Here is a 25,149-nt window from a genome sequence, read left to right as displayed (position 1 = left end):
AAATCATTTCTTTCATGAGAGCTGGGAAATTTTCAGCTATTGTTTCGTCAAATACTCTTTCTGTCCCCTTTCCCCTCTCTTCTCCTTGTGGAACTCCCATGACATGTGTTATCATTCAATCCCCTGAGCCTCTGTTCAACTTTTTCCATTCTTTTTTCTCTCTTTTCTCTCTCTCTCTTCAGTTTTACCCGTTCTGTCTTCTGCATCACTTATTCTTCTATCATTTTGAATCTGCTATTGTATGTCTCTAATGTGTTTCTTATCTCACCTATTCTGTTTTTCATTTCATAAGCTCTGTTATTTTTGTACTCAGGTTTTCAAATAATTCTTAGTGTTTACCTAGTGCCCTCTTGATGTCCTTTATCTCTTTAGTCATATTGTTTTTCAACTCCTTGTTTTGATACAGGAGATTTATGTGAATCTCATTGATTGTCTCAAATCCTGTGTCTCATCTGGGGCTTTGGTATATTCCTTTGCTTGAACCATATCTTCCTTTTTCTTAGTATAGTTTGTAGTTTTTGCTGATGTCTAGACATTTGATTATAATGGTTAGTTTACTATAATCCTCAATTTCTTTCTCTTACATATGGATTTAGTGGCAGGTGGCTGTGTGGTACTGCCATTATTTGCTTCTCAGTTCAACCTGTTTTAGCTCTTTAAGATTGTCCCTGCTTAGTTGCTCAAATCCAGGCCATGGACCCAGTAGTGGGTTGCAGACCAACTTCCAAGAGCCTTGGGGAAGGAGATTATAAAGACTGGAAAAACTGTCTCTTGCTTATTTACTTTGTTTCCTTGTATGCACTTCCTTGTTCTGCCAGCAGATAGCACTCTTTGGCAGAATTTTCAGTTCAAACCCTGCTTGGAATATTTTTGCTATAATACTGATCAGAACAATGTGCCAGAGGATCCCGCCTCAGGGCTATTCAGAACCTTAGAAATCAAACATTCTCAGAAGCTGCTCTCTAACCTTTGCAGGCAGCACCCTTCCTTTTCCTGGGTAGGAGCAATTCCACTACCATCTGCATCATCAACAACCAGTCCAGGTTAATAGGAAGTGTGTTTGAGAGGGTTGGGTCTCTTTAATCCTGTGCTGACTCCCAGGATAAACAACGGCACAGCCCCACCTGGCCTGGAAGGGCTCAAGGGACAAAGCAGAGCAAATCTGTTGGTCAAAAGCTGAATCAGCCTTAGGCCGCATCCTTCTCTCTCCTCTTTCCTGGGGACGTGGACCCCTGCAGCCCCCTCTATCTGTAGCCACTGGTCAGAGGCTGGAGTGCTCAATGCTGTCCACTCTGAGGTTGCAGTTGCAGCTTTTGTTCACACTTTTCCCATCAAGATTCTTTTCCTTTTCTCATCTCTTTGAGTGGTGTCCAGCCTTCCCCTGGTGTTCTAAGTCTTAGAACATTTTTTCCAGGCATTTCTGCCTGTCCTTTAGATATTTTTCTAGGAGAGAATTAAGTTCTTTTTTTTTTTTTTTTTTAAAGATTTATTTTTATTTATTTAATTCCCCTCCCCTCCCCCGGTTGTCTGTTTTCTGTGTCTTTTTGCTGCGTCTTGTTTCTTTGTCCGCTTCTGTTGTCGTCAGCGGCACGGGAAGTGTGGGCGGCGCCATTCCTCGGCAGGCTGCTCCCTCCTTTGCGCTGGGCGGCTCTCCTTATGGGTGCACTCCCTGCGCGTGGGGCTCCCCCACGCGGGGGACACCCCTGTGTAGCACAGGCACTCCTTGCGCGCATCAGCACTGCGCACGGGCCAGCTCCACACGGGTCAAGGAGGCCCGGGGCTTGAACCGCGGACCTCCCATGTGGTAGACGGACGCCCTAACCACTGGGCCAAAGTCCGTTCCCGAGAATTAAGTTCTATGACTCCATCTTCCTATCTTCCCAGAAGTCTGAACCTCTATCATTGAGTCTAAAGTATGGACTCCTGAAGCGAAACCACCCAGGGCTGAGCTGGTGTCTCCTACAGTCTGCGTTAAAAGAAGCAGTGTTTCCACAATAAAAGGGGGTGATGGTCACATTCTCTTTTGAGGCCATCTGAAGTATGGTGTTAAGTTCTGGGCCTTACAAGTGAAGAGACTGGGGTGGTTGGAGTCTGAGAGCTGACTCCAGGAACTGCTTCTGGCTCAGGGAGAGGTTAACCTTCTGTTTCCCCCATGTCCCTCAGTGCCCAGGAGGCAGGACCAGGCCCCTCTCTTGTGGGAGTCAGACCGGGGAACCTCGGAGTCCCTCTCAATTCTGAGAACCTGAGGTTCTGAGGATTTTACACATTCATTCCTCTTAAGACATTGCTGATGTTCATCCTATACAGTGGACTGCTCTTTTCCCTACTTTAGACTGCTGAAATTTTACCTGCTCAAGTGTCATCTCTGTAGTGGAATCTGCCCTTATCAACTGCCCCTCACCACTTCTCCATTGGAGTACCCATCACCAGTAATTTCGTTTCTGAATTTCTGCAGTGTTTCTCCCTCACTAGACTTGGAGAGCAGGGTTGGGTCCTCACTGTACTCGATAGAGGCTCAGTTCAGAAGCCTCTGTTGAACTTGATGTCCCCTCAGAGGAAGCTTAGCAATGTTAGGACCTCTGCCTTACTAATAAAGGGGTTTCCCAGTGTGAATGCTGCCACCATCACTTACTGGCTATACCTCAGTTTCTTCATTTGTAGGATAGGGCTAACTGGGACCTACCTCACTGGGTTGTTGTGAGGATTAAATGTAGACTGAAGAAAGTCATTCAACATTTCTTTTATAATTACTGAGTAGCAAGTACCTTTAGTGTACTAGGCTCAGTTCCAGAAACGAAGACAAAGAGATAGTTTCTGGGCAGGAAGAAGGTCTTCTGGATGGCACAAAGCAGGAGAGAAGAATGTAATATGGTTCCTAGGAGAGGTGGGAACTGAGTGCTAGGAGGCTCTGAGTGGAGAACAAAGGCATATGGGCAGGCCCTGGAGGGTTCCCAAAGGAGTCAACATCTGAGCTGAGTCTTGGCAAGTGGCTTGGATTTCAGGAAGTGGAAATGGGGCAAAAGGGGATTCAGGCAGAGGGAATGGCAGGAGCATAGGGGCAGAGAGGAAAAATATGGAAGCATTTGGGAGCTAGCCAGCAGTCCTACTTGCTAGCATTCTGGTTCTTTCGGGCTGGAAAGAGTAGCAGGAAATAAGGCTGAGAAAAAAAAAGACAATGGTGAGAGAAGAATGAACGGGAGAGCCAGGAGTTTTTTAGAAGTAGGGTAGGCCATGGTTGGAGCTGTGTCTGAAGAAGACTGTGGGAAAGAAGGGCTGGAAGGAGCAGGTTGGTGGGTAAAGAGGAAGGAGCGCTAGTCTGGGGACAAGATGGTCAGGCCTGAAGGAGGGGAAGGGTGGCAGTGGGGATGGAGAGGAGGGGACCGGGAGAGAGCACTTCAGAGTGGGACTACCAGGGCCAAGGGGGAGGCTTTGATAAGAATCTTCCCCGCTGATGGGATATAGACAGTTTATCTCATCTCCTGAAAGCCTTTGGCTTTACTCTTTTTTTTTTTTTAATACATTTTTAAAATTTGTTTTTAAAAGATACTTAGATTACATGAAATGTTACATAAAAAAATATAAGGGATTCTCATATGCCCCCTTCCCACACCTTCCACTTTTTCCACATTAACAACTTCTTTCATTATTGTGGTACATTCATTGCAATTGTTGAAGACATTTTGGAGCACTACCACACAGCATGGATTATAGTTTACACTCTCTCCCACACCATTTTGTAGGTTATGGCAGGATATATAATGCCCTGTATGTGTATTTGCAATGTCATTCAGGACCAATTTCGAGTCCTGAAAATGCCCCCATAGTACACCTCTTTTTCCTTCTACCTGCCTTCAGCAACTCCAGTGGCCGCTGTCTCCACATCAATGATATAATTTCTTCCATTGCTGAAATCACAATAAGTCTATAATAGAATACCAGAAAGTCCACTCTAGTCCATATTTTATTCCCTAATCCTGAGGATTCTGGGGTGGTACTGCCCACTCCCCCACTAATTGTGAGGGGGGCTTTGATCCCATTGGCTGATGAATGGGACTCTCTTGCTGGCATTACTCCTGTCTGGGTGGGTGGGTAGCTCCTCCCTGGAGAGAACCTTCTCCGAGGTGGAGAGCAGAAAACCTAGTCTAAACCCTCTATCTCCCTGTCATCTAGCTAGGGCACTGCCATCAGCAGGACCTAGGAATGTGGTTGATAGGAAAAGTGAGTATGGATGTTATTTCCTCCGGGAAGACTTTCCTGATCTTGCTATTAATGTTGGTTCAGGCCCCTTGACTTTGCCCTCTCATAGCTCCTTGAGCTTTTGCTTCTTGACACTTAACAGTTTTAAATTATGTAGTTTTGTGATACTTGATTGATGCCTGTCTTTCCTACGGGACTGTAAGCTTCAGCACTTAGAACAGTGCCTGGCTTTTAGTTATCACTCAAAAAATATTTATAGAACTGTAAGGACAGAAAGCACATCAGTAGTGTATTTTGATGTATGTGAGCTGAGATTGACCACACATGGGCAAAATGAGAATTTTTCAAGGTGATGGGAATGTTCTCAAATCAGATTGGGTTGATGGTTGTACAACTGTTTACATTTAATAAAAATTGTCAAACTAGGGAGCGATTGTGGCTCAAGCAGTTGCGTGCCAGCCTCCCACATGGAGGTCTCTGGTTCCCAATGCCTCCCCCTAAAGACAAACAAAACAAAGAGCAAAAACAAGGGCAAACAATAAACAAAAAACAACAAGCAAACAGATGAGGGACCCAGGGCAGGGCAGGGGGAATTGTGGAACTGTACATTTAAATACATCTCGATAAATCCGTTTTTATTCATTCCGCAAATATTTTTTATTTTATCTGTGTCCCTCCACGACACTGTAAATTCCCAGAGAGGAGCTATAATCCCCAAAACGTAGAAGAATGACGGCACCTAGTAGGTGCCCAACAAATCTTTTATCTAAATAGTAAATTAATGAATGAAGCAGGAAAGCGCGCAGGATACTTCCGGCGAGTCCGGGAGCGGTCGCTTCCCCGCAGCCTTCCCGCGCTGGCTCCGCGCAGGGCGGGGCACGGAGCCCCAGGGAATCCCTAGGCCGGCCCGGGGGCGGGGCTACCAGAGATTCGGACCGGGGAGGGACCAGGGAGGGGGCGGGCTCCGCGGCTGCGCAGTGCTGTTGCTACCGCCACTGTGAGCGGAGGGGACACGATGGCCGGGCCCGCGTGGATCTCCAAGGTGAGCCCCGGCACGCCGGCGGGTGGTCGGCCAGTGGCGGGCAGAGGGCTGCGAAGGACCTGAAGCGGGGACGGCGTCGGGGTCAAGGTGGAGGCGGCGACCCCGCGCCGGCATCCGTCCGGGCGGGAGGCCAGGCCTAGAGCCCAATCCCGGAAGGTCACGGGAGCCGCCTCCCCACTCCGCCTTCCCCGCTGCTTCGGAGGCTGCGGAGCCGCTGCGGTGCTGGTCGCGTAGGCAGGTCCCCTCAGCGTGGCCCAGTGTGGCCCGGTGTCTGCTTGGCCCTCGGCTCGCTAACCTCAGGGGCGCCGGCATTAGGGTTGGGAGGTTTCCTCAGGTGAGGGAATCCCTCCTCTGTCTTCCAGCCAGATTATTTTTCCCTTGGAACCCTTCCCTGTCCGATCGCTGGTGCTCTTGTAGCTATTTCCCCTTTAAAGGCCGTTGGATACCTTACACCTTGGGGTTACATCTAAACCCTCGGAGGGGAAGACAGACCAGGAGTGCCTTCCTTTGCCTTTTATATGTGGGTATCCTGCGGTCTGTAGAGCTCTCCTTGACAGCTCTGAGGTCGGAACTTGGAAGACTTCACATCATCTCCGCACTTCCTTGGTTCCTCCGAGGAGGGAATCTGTACCCATAGACACTTGCTCAAGGTCATACAGGGTGTGGGGTCAGAGCTGGTAGAGAAACTCAGGTATCTTGATTCCAAGTCCCCAGTCCATTCCTCCTGCTCTGTGGCCAAGATCACAGCAAATTCTAGGTACAGGGGAAACAGGCCTTAGGTTTTCTAATGCCCCCCCTAGTAATCTACCATAAGCAATTTTGTTTTGTTTTTCTACAAAATTGATACTACATTTCTCCGTTGTTTGGAGTTTAAAGAGGTCCAAGGATGAATCGTTATTTAGTGAAAAGAACTCTGCACTGGAAATCAGGAGTCTTTAGGTTAAAATCCTGACAATCCCATTGATTGGCTGTGTGACTCTGCGTGGTTTACTTAATATCTTTGAGCCTTAATATGCTCATCTGTGGAATATCTACTTGCCTCACAGAATTGTTTGAGGATTAAATAAATAATGTATGTGACAATACCTCATACATGTAGAAGGAACACAAAAATCTAAAGCTTTCCTAGCAGTCAAGAATTGATCTGGCAGCTGGTGGTTCCCCAACATCAGTAGCTGGGTTTTACTCAGTAACTGGGTTCTGTTTGTCCTCCTCTTCAGACGTGGACTTGCTTGTGAAGATAACTGTTAGGTCACATTTGTTCCTGAAGGTAAAACAATTTCTGTGTCATGGTCAAAATAGAAATCAATCCTTTAATAACTGAGCAAGGAAAAACAACAACAACAAAAGTAGTAGGTATTCAGAAAGTGTTGAATTGTGGAGGCAGAAGATAAGGTTCTTTGCTGATCAATTATCTGTGTGACCTTTGGAAGAGCAATGACCTGTGTGGGCCAGTTTCTCTCTTTAGGTATAGGAGCTGAAGATGCCCCAAAGGCTACCCCCAGGGTGATGGGGAGGAAGAGCTGGATGTGGGTTTTGGTTAGAGCATTTCCTCTATTGGGATTCCATTCAAGGTTTTTGAAAAAAGGGAATTGCAGCTAAACAGTGCTTTTATATTTGGAGTCAGACTTTTCTGACTCTAAAATACTACAGCTATAATGAGGCAATTCCCCATGAGCAAACATTATTGAGTGAGTACCTCCAAAAGTCCCACACTGTATTTATGTTGGAGTGTGAAGTTGGAGTGTAAAGTTAAAAAAAGAAAAGAAATGAGGAGCTGTGGGTTAAGATGGTCCTGGAGCCAGAAGTTCAGAATTATGGTTCAGGGTTCTAATCAAGGCTCTGTGAGCCTGCCAACTGAAAACTCTCTGAAAAGGGCCACTGATACATATCTCTTTGTACTTTTTAGAAACAAAAGGATATGTGTATAAGTATATTATAAAGTAGGGAGACCATATGTGCTTTTAAAAATCTTACTATAATTTTACTTCAAGTTCTAAGTCATTCTGATGACTTAGATGTAGTACAAATCCTAAGAAGAGATGGCAAACCTAGAAAACACTGGTTGTTAAAATCATTGCAAGTATTAAAGCAACTTGCTGGGTAGCGATTCATCAGAGATGATGATTGAGGCTGGGTTCAATCCAATTTATTTAAAAAATATTTATTGAGTATCTAAACCAGGCGCTGGAGGTACCAAAACAAAAAAAATCCCTGCACCTGTGGGTTTGCAAGTTTTAAATTAGTTATCTTTTTTTTTTTTAGATTTATTTTTTATTTATTTATCGCTCCTCCCCTACCATCCCCCCCCCCCCGCCCCCAGTTGTCTGCTCTCTGTGTCCATTCGCTGTGTGTTCTTCTGTGACCGCTTCCGTCTTTATCAGCAGCACCAGGAATCTGTGTTTCTTTTTGTTGCTTCATCTTCCTGTGTCAGCTCTCTGTGTGTGCAGCGCCATTCTTGGGCAGGCTGCACTTTCTTTCCCGCTTTCCTTACGGGGTGCACTCCTTGCAAGTGGGGCTCCCCTACGCGGGGGACACCCCTGCATGGCAGGCTACACCTTGAGCACATCAGCACTGTGCATGGGCCAGCTCCACACCGGTCAATGAGGCCCGGGGTTTAAACAGCGGACCTCCCACATGGTAGGCGGATGCCCTGTCCATTGGGCCAAGCCCGCTTCCCTAAATCAGTTATCTTGATTGGGTATTCTGTCACAAGGATATGAACCTGTTTTATGCGAAAGTCTGCTTCCTCTTTTTTTGGGGGGGTTCAGGGAGAATGACTTGTGCTTGTTATAGAGGTGCTTGCTACAGAGTAGCCTTTAAACGACCCTTTAAAGTGCCCTTCTTTTGGAGAATGGATCATGTCCTAGGATTAAAAATTTGGCCACTGGTTTTGACATAGAATCTTTTGGGTCTGCTCCTATGTTTTATTCTCGGACAGGGATATGACTTAGTGGATGCCAGAATGAAGAAGCAGAGAATACAATTCACTCATACTTCTTGGTCATTGGTTGGTGTTCCAGCGTTAGTAGATGCCAATATTTCAGCAAAGATTCACTTCTTGTAAGAGCTGCCTCCCAAAAGGGAGACTAAGGCAAGATGTAACAAATAGATCTTTGCTCATATATCTAGCATGTAAAGAAAGTTACCTTTAAAATTTTTATTCAGTTTTAATGCTTTTGGTCTATGTACTCAGTCTCTTTGATTAAATTCTGTTTATTATAATGTAATATGATTTTATACTGGGTCAGAGTTTGAAATAACCTTTAAAAACGTGTTGTTAGAGTCTGTTGAATGGAAAAAAATACACCAGTGGTGGGATTATTGGAAGACTTTTGTTTTCTGTTTCACTTGTTCCCAGCAAATTAGCAATAATGACCACATCTTACCTTTATTATCAGAATAAATACTTTATGAAAATCCTTATTATTTATGACACAGATATCATATGGTGTTAAATAAGCTTTTTTAGATTTTATTATAAAGTGCCATTTCTTCTTATTCACAGGAGAGGAATAGACCCAATGTGTAATTGAAAGAGCCCTTGACTAAGGTATCAGGAAACCTGGATTCTAGTTTCCATTTTGCCACTTACTGTGATCTTAAGCAAATCCTCACCCTGAAGGCCCGATGTTCTCACCTGTAAAATAAGGAATTTGGGCTTTGGGTTTATAAGAACCTCCCTACTCTAAAATTAGTGATAATTTCTTTAGAGTATATGTTTTTCCCAAATTGACTTGTATCCAGGAACAGTGGCACAAAACCTTCCAGATCATCAGAGAAAAATTTGATGTTTGAGCTAAAAAGTGTAGCTTCATTTTGTCCTTAACATCTTTTGACAACTTGTATTCATAAAATGGCTTTCAAAGTAAACTGAATATTGGGTTTTCAAATGTGAGATGGCATGTCACATGAGAAAAGTATTCCTGGAAAGTTCCTGAATATATCTGCAGACTTGCAGCATTATCAGCCATCAGAAATAGGAATGTGTTCATCTCTCCTTTTTACTGCATGTGGTTTTATGCTGTGCGTGACCTTTCTCTATTGATGTTAATGTAGGTCTCTCGGCTGCTGGGGGCATTCCACAACTCAAAACAGGTGACCAGAGGTTTTGCTGGTGGTGTGAGTATAATTATGTCTTTTTTTTTCCCTTTTAGAAGTTTCTCAAGAAAGATGTTCTAAAACATTTATTATGTAACATTTCATCTCCATTTATTTAAAACTAGGGAAAATTGGCCATACTTATACTGTATATTAAAATTATTGGCTAACATGTGCATAAATCTATTAGGTCACTTGCACATTTAAAAGCATTAGATTACAGCTGACTATGTAAGCATGTCGTATTAATATCTTGAAGAAGACTTGTTAAAAATAGATAGAAATTATCCTTGAGCCTGTTACTTTATTTCACAATTGCATTTTGGTAAGACAGTTTTTCAAAACTAGTGCAAGTTGAAAGAATATTGTTGAGAATCTTCAAAACCTGCTTTGCATTTTTGTTTTGTGAGCTTCCCTAAAAACAGTAGATTGACTGTCAATTAGGAATGGCTTCAAACAATCTATCAGCCCTATAGGCTTATACTTTCTTTATGCAGTCTTTAAGGCCTGTCATGTTAGTGGATCATCTATTTCTCATTAAATCTGCTGCTTTTAGAATTCCCAGCATTAGAATTCGGTGCTTAAAAAGCTGATACCACATTTTTAGAGCATTCTAAGGCTGTGGGTCAGTGACTTCCTGTTCGTTTTTATTTCATCCCCTTCATAAGGAATCTAATTTGGATTTCATTATTCCTATCCTCCCATAGAACATTTTATGCTCTGAGGGATTTATAAGACCATAATATAGTTTTTTCCCCATTTGCTTTCTGTACTGTGGAAGAAAAGTAGATTTCCTGGTGACCTGATGGCATTTATTATTACACATTGGGAGAACAGGAAGAAGAAGCCAAAGGGTTCTTTTAACTTTGCTTATGAAAAAGTTGCAAAATGAGGCTTGCAAGGACAAGGATAGCTAAACTAGCATTTCAAACGCATTCTGAAAGCTAATGAGATATTCATTGCTCTCCGCTATCATTTAATTTTTTCAGTCTCTCCATTTTTAAAAAAATATTAGCCTGTTAGAGGGGATTATATTTGGAAGAAATATGAGGAGATAGTAATTTGAAATATTTCTTCAGTTGTACAGGATAATTCAAAAATAGAGTCCACCTGCCCAGGGGGTATCACTGGAAGGCAAAGACCAGAGAAACTTGAATCAGTGATTTAAAAAGAAAAGGTAGCTCATGCAACTAGAAATGAAAAAAAGCCGGGGACCCATCCTAGGTGAGGGAATGTCCCCAAGTAATGAAATGGATGGTTCCCAAATGGAGAGAGAGGATCTGAATATTATATTAACTCATTTAAATCCTCTGAAGTCACTTTCCCTTACATGTTTTTGCTTCTGAGTTTGAAATGCCGGCTTCCTTTTCTTGAGACCATTGGAATACATCATTGATGTTATTATATAAATACTGCCGTTCTAAATGTAACTCAGACTTTGTAGGTATGATTACTATACTGTTTCTATTGGTTAAAAATAAGCTTTGCTGAGCTTAATTATTCAGATTGCATTTATTATTAAGGAGACAGTTTTATAGAAGAATTAAGAAAAATGGAGGCTCTCTTTTGATTTGAAGTCTGATTTTCCCAGAGTGCTCAGTGATACTTCGAGAATGCGTCTGAAAGTGTTTTGTAAGACTGAAGAAGTTGCATGAGAAACTAAACTTTCTAGTGTCACAATGAAAAGGAAAGTGCTTGATTTCATGAAAAACCTTCTAAATTTTAATGAGAGAACTTTATTGAAATTTTGTGCTGTCTTTGGTTTTACAGACTTGATTCATTGGTCTTTTTGTCACTCATCTGAAAAGAAGTATCCATTGGGAAGTCTACTTTTTAGTTTAATTTATTTTTGTTTTATCTAAAGTAAATCATTTGAGTTCTTTTAAAAACCTTTAAACTTACATACAGAGTAGAATTGTGGAATCCCTTGTCTGTTGATTCTTCCCTCCACTTTGATGATTCCTTGGGAGGCATATCTGTTTTCTTAACAGCATTTGAGTGTTCCTGAGACCCCTATAAAGTAGATTTTTGGTCAGTGATCCTCTTTTTTAAACCCTTCCAAAATCAATTCTTACTGTCTTCTTTAATGATTTCTTATATTCAGGCACGGACAGTAACTTTAATTCCAGGAGATGGTATTGGTCCAGAAATCTCTGCTGCAGTTATGAAAATTTTTGATGCTGCTAAAGTAAGTGGGTTTTAAAGCAATATATATAATTATAACTCATTTAAGTTTTCTTAGCCAGTTATATTCTGTGAACTCTTAGGATGTATCAGACATGTTCCTATAAAGTTGTTAAGGTCTGTTTTACAGATTTTAATTTTAACAGTGGCTGTTTCCTATCATTGCTGATGGTTTAAGCTACTGTACTGGCATAGTTATATATAAAGTAATCAAAGTATTGCTGTAGCATTTGTAGATATTAGAACCTTGTCTGAATTTAAGGTTTTTAAGCCCTGCCAAGTCACCTGTCTACCTTCATTCTACCTTCCTGCCAAAAAAGAGAATAGAAGTGATATTTCAAAACATTATGTGGCAGATTTCAAAGGATTCTTTTTCTATAATTATCTAATGGGGTGTAATCATCAAGAATGGGGTATTATTACTTCTAAGAGCCTAGCTTTCAATACAAGGAGATATTATTGAGTATTTTTGTTTTGGAAATGTAAGAAATTGACCTTTGTTTAATATGATACCTTATTGTTTCTAAGTATAGCTGTTAGATGAAGTAATGTGTTAGATTATATCAGTTTCTGTTATACCAAAAGCTATAAGTTGAGGATTCAGTTTATTTAAATTATATGTGTAATAGTTTTCTCTGTGAGTTTCTAACTAAAACTGCCACAGAGGAGATGATGCTTATAACATGGCAAATTCCCAACGAATTGAGAATCAAACCGTGATCTCTCACTCCACGTCCACTCCTTGTGAGCAGGGACCGTGCCTTATTCTGTGTTTCTGTTCCTAGTCTATGTGCTGTCAGTGTGCTGGCTTCTGAGTGTATGTACACACCTGAAGGATGTAGGTAGAAAGAAAGGGTGACACTGTAGTCTATACCTTACACCGTTGCCTTCAGAGTTATGCAATTCTTTTTTAAAAAACAGCTTTATTGAGATAGAATTCATATGGGTACCTCATATTTTTTGAATGTAATATTAAAAAAATGAATAAAGACAAAAAAAAAAAGAGATAGAATTCATATACCCTAGAATTTACCTGTTTAAAATGCACAATTGAAATTACTGGTTTTTAGTATATTCAGTTATACACCTGTTACCGTGGTCTAATTTTAAAACATTGTCATCACCCAAAAAGAAACCCTCACATCCATTAGCAGTCATTCCCCATTTCCCCCAACTGCCCCTTCGTACCTTACCCAGCCCTAGACAACCACTGATCTACTTTCTGTTTCTATAGGTTTTCCTATTCTAGATATTTCCTGTAAATGAAATCATAATACATGATCTTTTGTGACTGGCTTCTTTCACTGAGTGTAATGTTTTCAAGGTTCAACCCTGTCGTAGCCTGCATCAGTACTATGTAATATTTCTCTGCTCTCTGTGATATTCTAATTATAGCTGGCTTAAGAGTCCTTGTGAAAAAACTAAATGGGCAGGTGGCAGCTAGGAGTGGATGTCTGGGAAAGGGTAACATTGAGAACCCCTCTGGGCATCCTAGAGAATGATATCTTGTATGTCAGGGACTTTCTGGGCCTTTTTTGTACATGTTTTTCCCAGTTGCATATAAAGTTGAAAAAGTTTGTCTATAGGTGTTGTGTCAGTCTGATGCTGAATATCAGGCACCTTTAACAGGCTTTCCAGTTCACTGTGCTCTGTGGCATCTAGGTACCTGTTCAGTGGGAGGAACGGAATGTGTCTGCCATTCAAGGACCGGGAGGAAAATGGATGATCCCTCCAGAAGCCAAAGAGTCCATGGATAAGAACAAGATGGGCTTGAAAGGTAGCACTGAGTGGATAAGATGGCAATTATTGATGTCTGCTGCAGGTGTTATATTTTGAAAGCTTTTGCATTTAAGCTAAGTAAGGCCTGACCATTTGTTATTTTGGTGAAGCAACTTACTCATAGTAAGATGCTTTGTTTTTCGTTTGGGGAGCTTTTTTCCCCCACAGTAAAAATATCAAAGTATTACTGGCCAACATCACATGACAATAAATATTTAACTTTGACTAGATTTGTTTTTTACTTTATTTTTACATTATTATTATTTTAATGAATACCTTTTTAAGGTCAAGATTTAAAATATAAGCATGTGACAGATTTAAATTCAGCACAGGCTTAAAATCCAGACTGATCGGAGTTGGTATGTCTTCTCTGTTCCTTTCTGGCTGGGAGACTTGGGCAAAGTTTTATTTTCCATTTTAAATAACAATGAAAGTAGTTACTACCATGTAGTGTGGAGGCCAGGATTAGATAATGTGAAGCTTGGTCCTCGGGAGGTGCTTCAGATTAAGAAATGCAGTTAAAGTTCCAGAAGACTTGGGGGAGGAAATGTTCTTCCTTCATTTGAATCTGAGGGAGAGGGTAAAGTTAGAAACTGAATACATTTTACAAGGTAACCCAGGTCTCTTGGTAGACTAGTAGTTAGACCAAATGTATACTAGTCTTGAGCTGAACAGAGAGTTTTATCAAGTGGGTGTTCTTTATTACAGGCCCTTTAAAGACCCCAATAGCAGCTGGTCACCCATCTATGAATTTATTGCTGCGTAAAACATTTGACCTATATGCAAATGTCCGGCCATGTGTCTCAATTGAAGGCTACAAGACTCCTTACACCGATGTAAATATTGTCACCATTCGAGAGAATACAGAAGGAGAATATAGTGGAATTGAGCATGTGGTATGTTCATTTCAGATTCTTTTTTTATTCTTAGTTGAGTGGCTTTCTATGCACTTGGGACAGTTATACTGGTTTCCAGTTGAAAATCTCTTCCAAAGACACATCTGGCTGTCCCAAAGACAGATGCCAACAAATGAGGGGGTGTTTGGATGTTGGGTTTCCCACTGACAATGCTCAGGTGGATGCCAGGAGGAGCAGGGCATGGTAGTTCACGGTGGCCAAAGCCCAGGCTTGGGAATTTGCCCTCTGCTAGAATCCTGAGCACCCCCCTTCACAGAGGTGTCCTTGGGCAAGTGACCATCCCTCACCTCAGTTTTCCTCATCCCTGCAGTTGGGATTAATCCTCATCTCGTATGTATGGCTAGTAATGGTAGCAGACCCCTTGCAAGCATGTGACACACAGTGCTGCCCCTGTAGAGCCTGGTGTCTAGCACCAAGTTGTTGTCACCCCCTTTCCAGTGAAGCAGCATTTCCTCTCTTTCAGATCGTCGATGGAGTTGTACAGAGTATCAAGCTCATCACCGAGGAGGCAAGCAAGCGCATTGCTGAGTTTGCCTTTGAGTATGCCCGGAATAATCAGCGGAGTAATGTCACAGCTGTGCACAAAGCCAACATCATGTAAGTCCTTGTGGAGGGACAGTGCTTTGTGGGGGGATCATCAATGGGGCTTTCCTTTCTTCTCTCCAGCTTGGTCACTGATTTCTAATATCTCTGAAAAATAGTCTTGTAACAATTGGAGGGTCAGGTGTCTCTCTTCTCTTCTCCTGCTGTAATCTCCTATTTGATGTGCCTTATTGGGTGAATGGCTGGAGCATATTTGCAGGGGGCAGGAATTCAGGTCCTGGAAGTTAAGGAGGGACTGGGAATTATCCGAAAAGGAACCTGGAGACGCTGGATCCCCAGATGCTGTGGCCAATTAGCAAAGGCCACAAAGGTAAAAAGGGCAGGGTCGTTTATGCTTTAGAAGTGGAATAATGGGCGTGTTTCTGAAATGGCCACTTGCTCAGGGGCTTAAAATCATCAGTGCTAATAGTGCTAATATTATCTGATGCATTACTCTAGCAGTTTGAATTCTCTTTATCCCCAATCTAACGGCCATCTCTAAGCTTAGAAAAGTGTTAAGCATGCAAAATATTAAAATGATGTAAATAATTGAATAACTTGACCTTTTTAAACAATTTTAGCATATTCTTCTTAATTGGTATTTCTTAGTTCTTGCTGGATAACACTATAAAAATATTGTCTTCTCTACTATGGACAAACTATTTTACATTTCACCCTGTTGTGCTTCCAGAAGTATCCCAAAACATTTTTAACTTGCATTTTATTAACAGTCTAAAAAATAACGTTACTGTCATTGAAATCAGACATCTTAGCTTCTGGAACTGAAATTTCTTCAATTTATTTTACTTCTTTGCTTTGATCCTTTTCTTTCTGCAAATCTTTGCTTTCAACTATTTTTATTTGATTAAATACAGGCGAATGTCAGATGGGCTTTTTCTGCAAAAATGCAGGGAAGTTGCAGAAAACTGTAAAGATATTAAATTTAATGAGATGTACCTTGATACAGTGTGTTTGAATGTAAGTATATATTCACACTTACCTGCTACTTTGTGTGGTGTATAGTGTATATGTGTATATATGTGTATGTGTAATGGACAGTTTTTCGTTGCTAAATGCACAAATGCTTTCCTTATAGATGGTACAAGATCCATCCCAATTTGATGTTCTTGTTATGCCAAATTTGTATGGTGACATCCTTAGGTGAGTCTGGATGTACTCTTTTTCTTTTAGCTGATGGTTTTATTTATAATTACGGCTTAAAAATGTCATTCGGGGGAGTGGATGAAGCTCAGTCGTTGAATGCCTGCTTCCCATGTACAAGTCCTGGGTTCAATCCCTGGTACCTCCTAAAAAATTTTTTTTTAAAATTTCAAGTGTTTTAAGACATAGCATTTGTTACAAGATATGAACTGAATTCTAACGATTTAGTTGGTGATAGCAATGATTAAACATTGGATGAGGTAGTTCATTTATTTACCAATTCAGCTCTGGACTGTTGCTCCCTGGTCATTAGTTCATTCTTCCCATTTTTCAGATGTTCTTTCAGTTGATTTCAATCTGTTTTATGTATAGCTAGGTAAAAAGGTGGTCGATTTTAAAAAAAATTTTTAAATAAAAAAACTTATTGACATAATTTTAGATTAACAGAAAAGTTTCAAGAGTGGTACAAGGAATTACCATATCCTAAGCATCCAGAGTCCCCCAATGTTAATGTTTTACCACACTTGCTTTATTATTCCCTGCCTCTCTCTTTTTCTCCTTTTCCCTCCTTCTTTTCCTCCTCCTCATCTTCCTCCTTCTTCTTGTCTTTCTTTACACACACACACATACACACACACAATGGTGGCTTAAAATATGTCCACAAATTGTTTTTCATATTCTTCCTTTCTAGAGGTGGACCTTTATTTCCTTCCCCTTGAAAGTGGACTATTCTTATTGACTTGCTTCTAATGAACAAAATATGTCAGAAATGATATTTTGTGCATGTGTGTGTGTCTACAAAAAAGAGAGGGAGTATAACAAATGTTCCACACTATGAAGGATGTTGTTAATGTGGGAAAGTGTGGGAGGGGTAGGGCTGGGCTATATGGGAATTGCCTATATTTTTTGTGCAACATTTATGTAATTTAAAACTCCTTTAGAGAAGTGGACTTGGCCCAGTGGTTAGGGCATCTGTCTACCACATGGGAGGTCCACAGTTCAAACCCCGGGCTTCCTTGACCCGTGTGGAGCTGGCCCGTGTGCAGTGCTGATGCGCGCAAGGAGTGCTGTGCCACTTAGGGTTGTTCCCGCATGGGGGAGCCCCACGCGCAAGGAGTGCACCCCGCAAGGAGAGCCACCCAGCGCAAAAGAACGTGCAGCCTGCCCAGGAATGGCGCCTTACACAGGGAGAGCTGACACAACAAGGTGACGCAACAAAAAGGAACACAGATTCCTGTGCCGCTGACAACAACAGAAGCGGACAAAGAAGAACGTGCATCAAATAGACACAGAGAACAGACAACTGTGGGGAGGGGATAAATAAAATAAATCTTAAAAAAAAATAAAACTCCTTCAAAAATAAAAAATAATTAACAAAAAGAAAATTAAAAAGAGAGAGATATGTGAGGTTGACAAAATGGTGATTTTCTATCACCATCATTCCTTCTACATGTTTTTTGTTGACATTCCCCTGTAAGGAAAAGCTTTTTCTTTTCCTTTATTTACTTGTTTATTTAACTATAAGAATATGGATTCTTGGTTTTCTGTTACATTCAATGGTTTTATCTATCACTCTCAAATGCTCAAGTTGTCCCTGACTTGACCAGTGGGATTCCCTTCTAGCTGTCTCCTGTGTCCTTTTTAAATTGTTTTCATTTTTTAAAGCAGCTTTATATTACATAAATGTTACATAAAAAATATAGGGAATTCCCATATGCCCCATCCCTTCCCCCTCCCACAGTTTCCCACATAAACAACATCCTTCATTTGTGTGGTACATTTGTTATAATTGATGACACATATTGAAGCATTGCTACAGTTTACATTATAGTTTACACTCCATTCTGCACAATTTTGTAAAAAATATGGAATGGGTCATGAATTTGCATGTCATCCTTGCACGGGGCCATGCTCATCTTCTCTGTATCATTCCAGTTTTAGTGTATGTGCTCATTGAAGCGAGCACTCCTTTGTCCTTTTGACACAGCTCCTCATTCTTTGAGCCTTCCCTCACTTTTTGGCACAGCAAGGTATTCCAGGCTCATCCTTTATTTTCCCAGCCTCAACCCTGGAATCAGCCATTTCTTCAAGGAGCCCTGGTGACTCTTAGTGGAGACTAGTATTTAAAAACCAAACTCTGGGTGCTTGGTGAGATGTCTTGATCTTCACAGTATCCTCTGAAATGCTTTTCTGCCCTCAGTGACCTGTGTGCAGGATTGATCGGAGGTCTCGGTGTGACACCAAGTGGCAACATTGGAGCCAACGGGGTCGCTATCTTTGAGTCGGTAAGGACCCTGACACCTGAAGCAGAATTGTGGTCAGAACTACATGAGGACTCAGGAGGGGTTATCTGCATAAATAATTTTTAACTCTTGAGTTTTTCAAATTGTCAAAAGAAAATGATGCTATATTGAAGTGGGTTTTGTTTGTTTTTGTTTTGTCTCTTCATTTTGTTGCTTTCCTGTCCTGTGTATTCTTTGCCACCTTCATACCTTTAATTTCTTTTCTTTAAATTAAAAAAAAAGTTTTTCTTCATGATTTAGCTTTTATTATCAATTTGATGAGGTTTTCTTAAAAAATATAAGCTTGGTGTTTTCATTCATATTCCCCCAGATATTTCTTTATGTATCCTTTCTCAAATTGAAAAAAACATATTTACCAAAAGTTGATTGAAAAAGATTGTTGACCCATGGTTTTACATCTTTTAAAATTTTTGCTACTTTAGCTCTTTTTTTCGCTGAGGTTTTATTTCTAAGATCTGTTTCTTATGAATTACACATGGTAGCTATTCATTGAATGTTTTCTGTTGGAGGAAAGATAGTTAAGATCCCAGCTTCTGCAGAGGAAGGATGTTTTTCCTTTTTCTCCTGCCTGATCATGCTACTTTTCACATGCTGCAGGTTCATGGGACTGCCCCGGATATTGCGGGCAAGGACATGGCAAATCCCACGGCCCTTCTACTCAGTGCTGTGATGATGCTGCGTCACATGGGACTTGGTGACCATGCTGCAAAAATTGAGGCTGCTTGTTTTGCTACAATTAAAGATGGAAAGGTATCAGTAATCTTGAGTTACTAGTGCAAGGCAAAATGCATTTTTTCCCTATGTATTCTATCTGTGTGAAGGGAAAAGATGATAGTCCTCAAAAGGGCTGAAGAATTGTTGAATAGGGATTCTTAAAGTGGGCTCCCTGATGCACCTGGAGAGTATGTGTGCATGCACATCTCTGCATTTTCTGAGGAGAGGAAATGCTTATTCAGAAAAATGGTTAAGAAGCACTGGTAGGAGGTATTAGTGTGCATGGAAAGAGCAGGGGTTTGGGAGTCAGAATCAGGTTTGGGCCCAATTACCCTGTTGTCAGCTATGTGATCTCAAACAAGTCTATTAATTTTTCTAGATAGCTTTTTCCTCCTCTCAGCAAACCTTGATTAGATGTACAGAATATAATAAAAACTAAGAATCTGGTGGTGGCTAAATGTGTATGCACCTATAATAAAATGGTGTTATTAATATATGCTATATCCCGTGCATAGAGTGTGTTACATACCATATATATTATATACCATTCAATTATTAATTGAATATTTGCATAATACTAAGATATATATATATATATCACCTTAGCAAATATTTTCTGCTACTCTGACATAGCTACTATAATTGATTTCATTTTATAACTGAAACTGTGGCACAGAGAGATTAAGTAATTTGTCCAGGGTCTCATAGCTTCAGATGGCAGTTGGGGTTCACACTTGTCTGGCTCTTACCCAACAAGCCTGCCTCCTTTAAGCTGCTGTGGCCTTGGGAGGACAGGAGAGGGTACAATGGATTGTTCTGAAAGGGAGAAGAGCGGGGTTGGTCATGGCTTCACAAGGCTGGACCTTGATGGCTGATCCCTAATATGTGTTCCCTTTTATTTTGAAAATTATGTCATTTGAAATTACTTCTTAAGGCTAAAATACCAGAAATCCAACCTTGTTTGTAATAGCCTAATAGTCATACTGAAGGGCATCTGATTTATGGAGCCTAGGAGAGAGCCGCCTAAATTACAGGTCCTGTTAATCTTGCAGGATACTGTGGCACAAGGAAGTTCTATACGTTGACATCTATTTGGGCATAAAGAGAGGATAAGCTGGTAGAAAACAGATTGGCCTTATGGAAGCCTTTCTTTCCTAAGGAGGGTGGTTTAAGAATTAGTGTTTTGAAATTTCCTTAGTATTTTTTCCCAGTCTCTAAAGATGGATCAAAACATGTCTAAAGTTCTTTGTTTTAAAAATTCCACAAGGACTTTTTAAAACCTCTTGTTTAGACTTGCTTTCATTTAAATACCTATAATCGACAAAATTTTTTAGGGTCCATTGTATGTGCAAAGGGAAAATTTTGTGAAGCTCCCAGCTTCCTTTTATAATAAGAGCACCTTATTCTTTTCAAAGTGTTTTTGTGTATGCTAACCCATTGGATGTTCCCTGCCCTCCTGGGGTGGGCAGATGGTGGTGGGTGAGACCCCACTTTGAAATGAGGATCTAAATGAGAGGCAGAGCTATCAAGTAACTCGCCCATCTGGTATTTCACTGAGGTCTTTAAATGAAAGTATCTTCGGTTTAGTTTAGTATATGTATACATTTTTATTTCTGCTTTTATTTTATTTTTTCAGAGCTTAACAAAAGATTTGGGAGGCAATGCAAAATGCTCAGACTTCACAGAGGAAATCTGTCACCGAGTAAAAGATTTAGATTAACGCCTTTACAAATGGAATTCCCATCAGTCACTCCTAATGGACACCACATAAATCTGTTTAGAATACCTACCATATATATGCATTTGGTTTGCTTGTTTCTTGACAGTCAGTTTTTAGATTTGGCCTTTTCTTAACAACATCTGTGCAAAGGATGCAGATAATGTCCCTAGACCTGCTTGCAAAGGACTTTTTCCAAGTGCTTGTTTTATTTATTAAATGTCTATCTGGGAAACGTTTTTTGTAAATTTTAAGTAGATTGTATCATTTGCCATTGTTAACCATTTTACACTTTGGTTTAAAAGTTTTTCCTCAGCTGTAAATATCATGGTACAGAATTAATAAGAAAAACATCTAATTTTTTAAAGAAAAATTCTGTTTTCCTTGGTTTATGAAAAATATAATGGAAATAAAATACTCACATAATAGCACAAAATGATATTCTTATAAACTAAATGGACACAAGAGAAATTTCCTGGCACAGTTTGCATCAAAAACAGTGAATGTGGTATTTTTCTTAGTGATATGAAAATAAAGACAGACTATCCTTTACATGAATTACTTGAGTATGAATAAAGACTTCAGATTCAAGAAATATATAATGAGAGATATAATTTTCAATAATAAAACTTAGATACTATATTGGAAACAAACACAAGCACATTGTATATTCAGTTATATTGTTGTCTTGAGATTTGATATTGTGAGAGCTACCTCATTTGTGAGAGGTGGGTGCTCATCTACTAAGCTACATATGTTTCCCTGTGAGAAGCAAAGATGTGGGAATTTTTTTTTTCTTATTTTTGTTCTTTTATTCTTTTTTTTTAATTTTGGCATACTTTTAATTGGATACATACTGAGCATCATGAGTAAACAGCCTTTGAGCCACCGTACTAAATTCTCTGAGTTGGTCCATGGGAGCTGACAGTTGTGTTTTTACTCTTGGGCAGTGTGCATCTAACTGTCTAAGAATGAGCCCACTCCAGCCAGTACTGCTGGGGGTGAGACTGCTAAAGTCCCCAATCACATGTATTTTGGCTCCAGTTGAGGAACTTGGATGCTGGCTATTAATTTTCGATTTCAGCAGCTGCTCCTTCCCCTTCCTCCAAAGCACCATATCACTGCCTTCTGCCTCAGCACGTAGGTAAAAGATGAGATTGTGGAGACTGGAGCAGATCTGAACTGATTATACAGATTACGCCACACTGGGGCTTGGGCTCAGCTTTTGACTTTCAGGAAGCTCCCCTGACACCAAGTTTCTCAGCATGATTTTTCTTAATCTTCAGACCTAAGCCACCACTTTCATGAACCCTTTGGCTCCACACCAAAGGTAAGTCGTGTCCTCCCTTGGCCCTTGTGTAACATCGAAAACTTGTGACATTACATAATGCACCTAGGTAAAAAGAATTTCTTCACAATTACTGTCTCTACCTGGGTCCTTTTTAAAGCTTGTAACCAGACTTAGAATCGTCTGTTTTGCTTTGTTTAAGCTGCTGCTTCCTCTAATTTATTGGATTGTGCTAATTATCAGTGGCTCGTGGAGTCATACTAATAAAGAATTCCAAAACTATCTGATTGAGATGTAAGCTTTTTCTACCTGTTTCCTGTTCTGATGCCTTGCTTGCTGCTATGAATGGGCTGCTTAAGGGATTCAGAATGGGCAGGGTGGTGTAGTGGCGAGGGCCTAACACTGGAGTTGGCTGCTTCCACTGAAGTGTACCACTTGACCTGCTGCCTGTATCTTCGCTAATTCTAGGGCATTAATGGTCACTTGGATGCCCATTGCCCAGTCCCGCTCTACTTAACCCACTATTCTTGGGACTGGTCCCACGTGCTCAATTGACAAAAAATTGTGGTATTTGTTGACAGTTCTGTTAAAAAGTTTAATATTCAAATTATACATTAAATACAGTCAAATAGCAGCAGTGTTGTTAAGCATCGAGTCAGTTGGCAGGTGCATGTAATGGAACGATGGAGTTTACTGTGTCCAACAAGATCCCAGATAAGTGAGACTGTTCTAGGCAAGTTTTAACTGTTGATTGCTTGTAGCATATACTAGCAATACAAGCCATCTTCCCCCTCCCCCTCTCCACGCCCCACACACAGCCTGCTTCTGGCTTGCCTGTTATGTGAACTAGAAGCTTGTTAAATCTACCAAAAATTATCAGCTCTTAGTTCTGGCAGATGTAGATGCCAGTGCCATACCCTGATCTGGAGACCTAACAGACTTGCCAGAAGTTCATGTGCCTGTACTGCAGAGGATCTAGAGCTCAGAAGAGTGCTCCAAGAGGCCTGTCATCTATTCAGGAGAAACTGGAAGTAGGGCCCCAGATTACTTGTTTTGCCCTTGGTAAAAGGAATCAATTATATCTTTGTACTTGTCCAGAACTATGAGCCGCTTCAGTTTCATCGTGGGACCTAAAAGAGAAATAGGAAGAAATGAGTGGGACCTGGGCCTTGAGGCATCTGAGAAAGTGGTAAAGATCCCAACCTTCTGAGTCCTATAACTGGAATTAAACCAGATTAACTGTGGTGGGCAGCCTCCTAGCCCCAGGCCTGCCATGCTCTCTGCCCCTGTATTCACGCTCTTGTGTAGTCCCCTCCTGCAATGTATGGTCACAGCTGGTCTATGTGGCCACTAGAATATGCAGAAGTGATGGTATATCGTTTCTAAATGAGTTGATGAGACTGGTTTCTGTCTTGGGCCTTTCTATCTCTCAGATTATTCTTTCAGGGGCATGCCAGCTCTGTCATGAGGACAGGCAGGCATCCTATGGGAAGGTCCACTGGCAAAGAACCAAGGTCTCCAGCCAATGGCCAGAGGGGAAGAGAGGCCTGCCAGCAACCACAGGAGTGAGCCTGGAAGCAGAGCCTCCAGTTCCAGGTGCCTGCCACCCCAGCTGGTATCTTGACTCTAAGCCTTATGCGAGTCCTGAGCAGAACCACCCAGCTAAGCCACTCTGGATTCCTGACCCACAGAAACTGACATAATAAGTGTTTGTGGTTTTAAGCTACTAGACTTTGGTTGTGATTTGTTACCCAGTAATAGATAACTAACAGACAAATCATCTCTGCAACTCAATGAAAGTTCACACAGATGGACATTATGCTTCAATTGATAATGAAGGGGCAGGGGAAAAGTCCTGGCTAGGGAGGGTATTTATATGGAATCTTCCCCAAATCACTTTTCTTGGCCTTTGTTTCCCCATCTAAGGCAAGGTTGAAAGGACTCTGATGAGGTTCTGGGTAGCTTAAGGTCCTTTTTCTAAACCTAATAAACCCTTGGTTGTGTAACTAGAGACTTAGAGAAGATGTCCTCCATCTGGTTGAACTTTCCTTCAGTTTGGTAGCATCAGCTAACCGGATTAAGTCAAGGGGTCTGAATGCATCTTAGCATTTCTGTGCTGAGTTGTACCTGGGTTGAGCATTGATGTGTTTGAACGGAGTCCCACTGAAGAAGCTACTTCCACCTCTTCCCCATGCCATGAATACCCCAAGATGCTACAGCCAAGAGCAACCACACCTAGCTTACCCAGTTGAGGCTGCACTGAAATATTTTTTGGTTTTGTGGACCATGGTCCGAGACAGCTTCATTCTCTTTACCTGTCCCATGAGCCGACTACAGAAGTCTACAGTTGTCTAAGTCCCGGACCCAGGTGACTCTGGCCCAAACACTAGCAGGGTCTAGGTGTTTGCCTGATGGTCCCATTATGATTTCAGTGGAAAATGGTCCCGCAGTCAAGGCAATGTTAAATGTCATCAACCCTAATTCATTAAGTCCTGACACATATTTTGGACAATCAGCAGGCTCTATGCAACCACCAGCCATGCACAGAACAATCAATGTCCTCCCATAGGAAGGAAGTGAGTGTCACCAAAAGTGCTGTCAGTGACGTTCTGCTGGCTGTGCTGCCCCATTTATCATTTAACCTCCTAGGCACTCCCAGCTCCTGAATAGTGAAAAGAAAAAACTTACCCAACTCTCCACCCGAAATGGAGAAGTCCCTTTGGAGAATGGCCCACTTCTGGATGTGGTAGGGGCGGGCAGCTGCATTCATGTTAACCCTCTGGATCCCCTCTTCAATGGCCTGATATACAGCCTCGTCCTTCTTCTCCACGATCTCAGGAACTGTGGTGGATTTGCTGCCCACCCTCTGGCAGAACTCCACAGCCTGTTCCGTCAGACTGTCGGTTGGATCAGAGGTGTCTGGGTCCAGAGTGCACTGAAAATCCAGAGATCAGATCAGGACCAAGCTTCAATCCACAAGACCCAGCTCTGTCCTTGGAGGAAATCTTACTGCTGCTGTCAAAGATATGAAGCACTGGGAGCTCTGTTTCAAAGAGAGCTATAGAATGAATAGGATGTGTTGAGTAGGGATGACAACTCTACCCTGGCTGCTATCCTGGGACACCGTGAGCATCTGCTAAGGGGGAGGAGGGCAGCAGCACTTT

At 41.4% G+C, this 25,149-nt stretch overlaps 2 protein-coding genes and 1 non-coding gene across 4 annotated transcripts in view; 1 reads left to right on the top strand and 2 right to left on the bottom strand.

The window, feature by feature from the left end:
* The window catches only part of IDH3A (isocitrate dehydrogenase (NAD(+)) 3 catalytic subunit alpha), a 46,088-nt gene extending 23,821 nt beyond the window's left edge, over nucleotides 1-22,267 (top strand). Inside the window, exons 1-11 of one of the 2 annotated variants that reach the window (XM_004480380.5) lie at nucleotides 5,040-5,239; nucleotides 9,299-9,361; nucleotides 11,445-11,528; nucleotides 13,187-13,301; nucleotides 14,012-14,199; nucleotides 14,684-14,817; nucleotides 15,678-15,780; nucleotides 15,899-15,963; nucleotides 18,164-18,248; nucleotides 18,864-19,016; nucleotides 20,617-22,267. In XM_004480380.5, coding sequence (XP_004480437.1) covers nucleotides 5,213-5,239; nucleotides 9,299-9,361; nucleotides 11,445-11,528; nucleotides 13,187-13,301; nucleotides 14,012-14,199; nucleotides 14,684-14,817; nucleotides 15,678-15,780; nucleotides 15,899-15,963; nucleotides 18,164-18,248; nucleotides 18,864-19,016; nucleotides 20,617-20,700 — 1,101 coding nt within the window. In that variant the 5' untranslated portion in view covers nucleotides 5,040-5,212 and the 3' untranslated portion in view covers nucleotides 20,701-22,267. Of the gene's footprint in view, nucleotides 1-5,039; nucleotides 5,240-9,298; nucleotides 9,362-11,444; nucleotides 11,529-13,186; nucleotides 13,302-14,011; nucleotides 14,200-14,683; nucleotides 14,818-15,677; nucleotides 15,781-15,898; nucleotides 15,964-18,163; nucleotides 18,249-18,863; nucleotides 19,017-20,616 lie in introns of those variants that run through there. The other variant, XM_058294594.2, reaches the window with a different exon arrangement.
* Nucleotides 17,823-17,929, bottom strand: LOC111761123 (U6 spliceosomal RNA). Its single transcript, XR_002794572.2, has one exon. It is a non-coding gene; the product is annotated as a U6 spliceosomal RNA (small nuclear RNA).
* Nucleotides 22,268-22,555: 288 nt separating the features above from the next.
* The window catches only part of ACSBG1 (acyl-CoA synthetase bubblegum family member 1), a 59,200-nt gene continuing 56,606 nt past the window's right edge, over nucleotides 22,556-25,149 (bottom strand). Inside the window, exons 13-14 of the mRNA XM_058294593.2 lie at nucleotides 24,674-24,920; nucleotides 22,556-23,115 (exon numbers count right to left, since the gene is read on the bottom strand). Coding sequence (XP_058150576.1) covers nucleotides 23,030-23,115; nucleotides 24,674-24,920 — 333 coding nt within the window. The 3' untranslated portion in view covers nucleotides 22,556-23,029. The remainder of the gene's footprint in view (nucleotides 23,116-24,673; nucleotides 24,921-25,149) is intronic.

Source organism: Dasypus novemcinctus, chromosome 3 (assembly GCF_030445035.2).
Source record: "Dasypus novemcinctus isolate mDasNov1 chromosome 3, mDasNov1.1.hap2, whole genome shotgun sequence".
Lineage (NCBI taxonomy): Eukaryota > Metazoa > Chordata > Mammalia > Cingulata > Dasypodidae > Dasypus > Dasypus novemcinctus.
The sequence above is the reverse complement of the archived record's forward strand: the minus strand, read 5'-3'. Positions and strand labels throughout refer to the sequence as shown.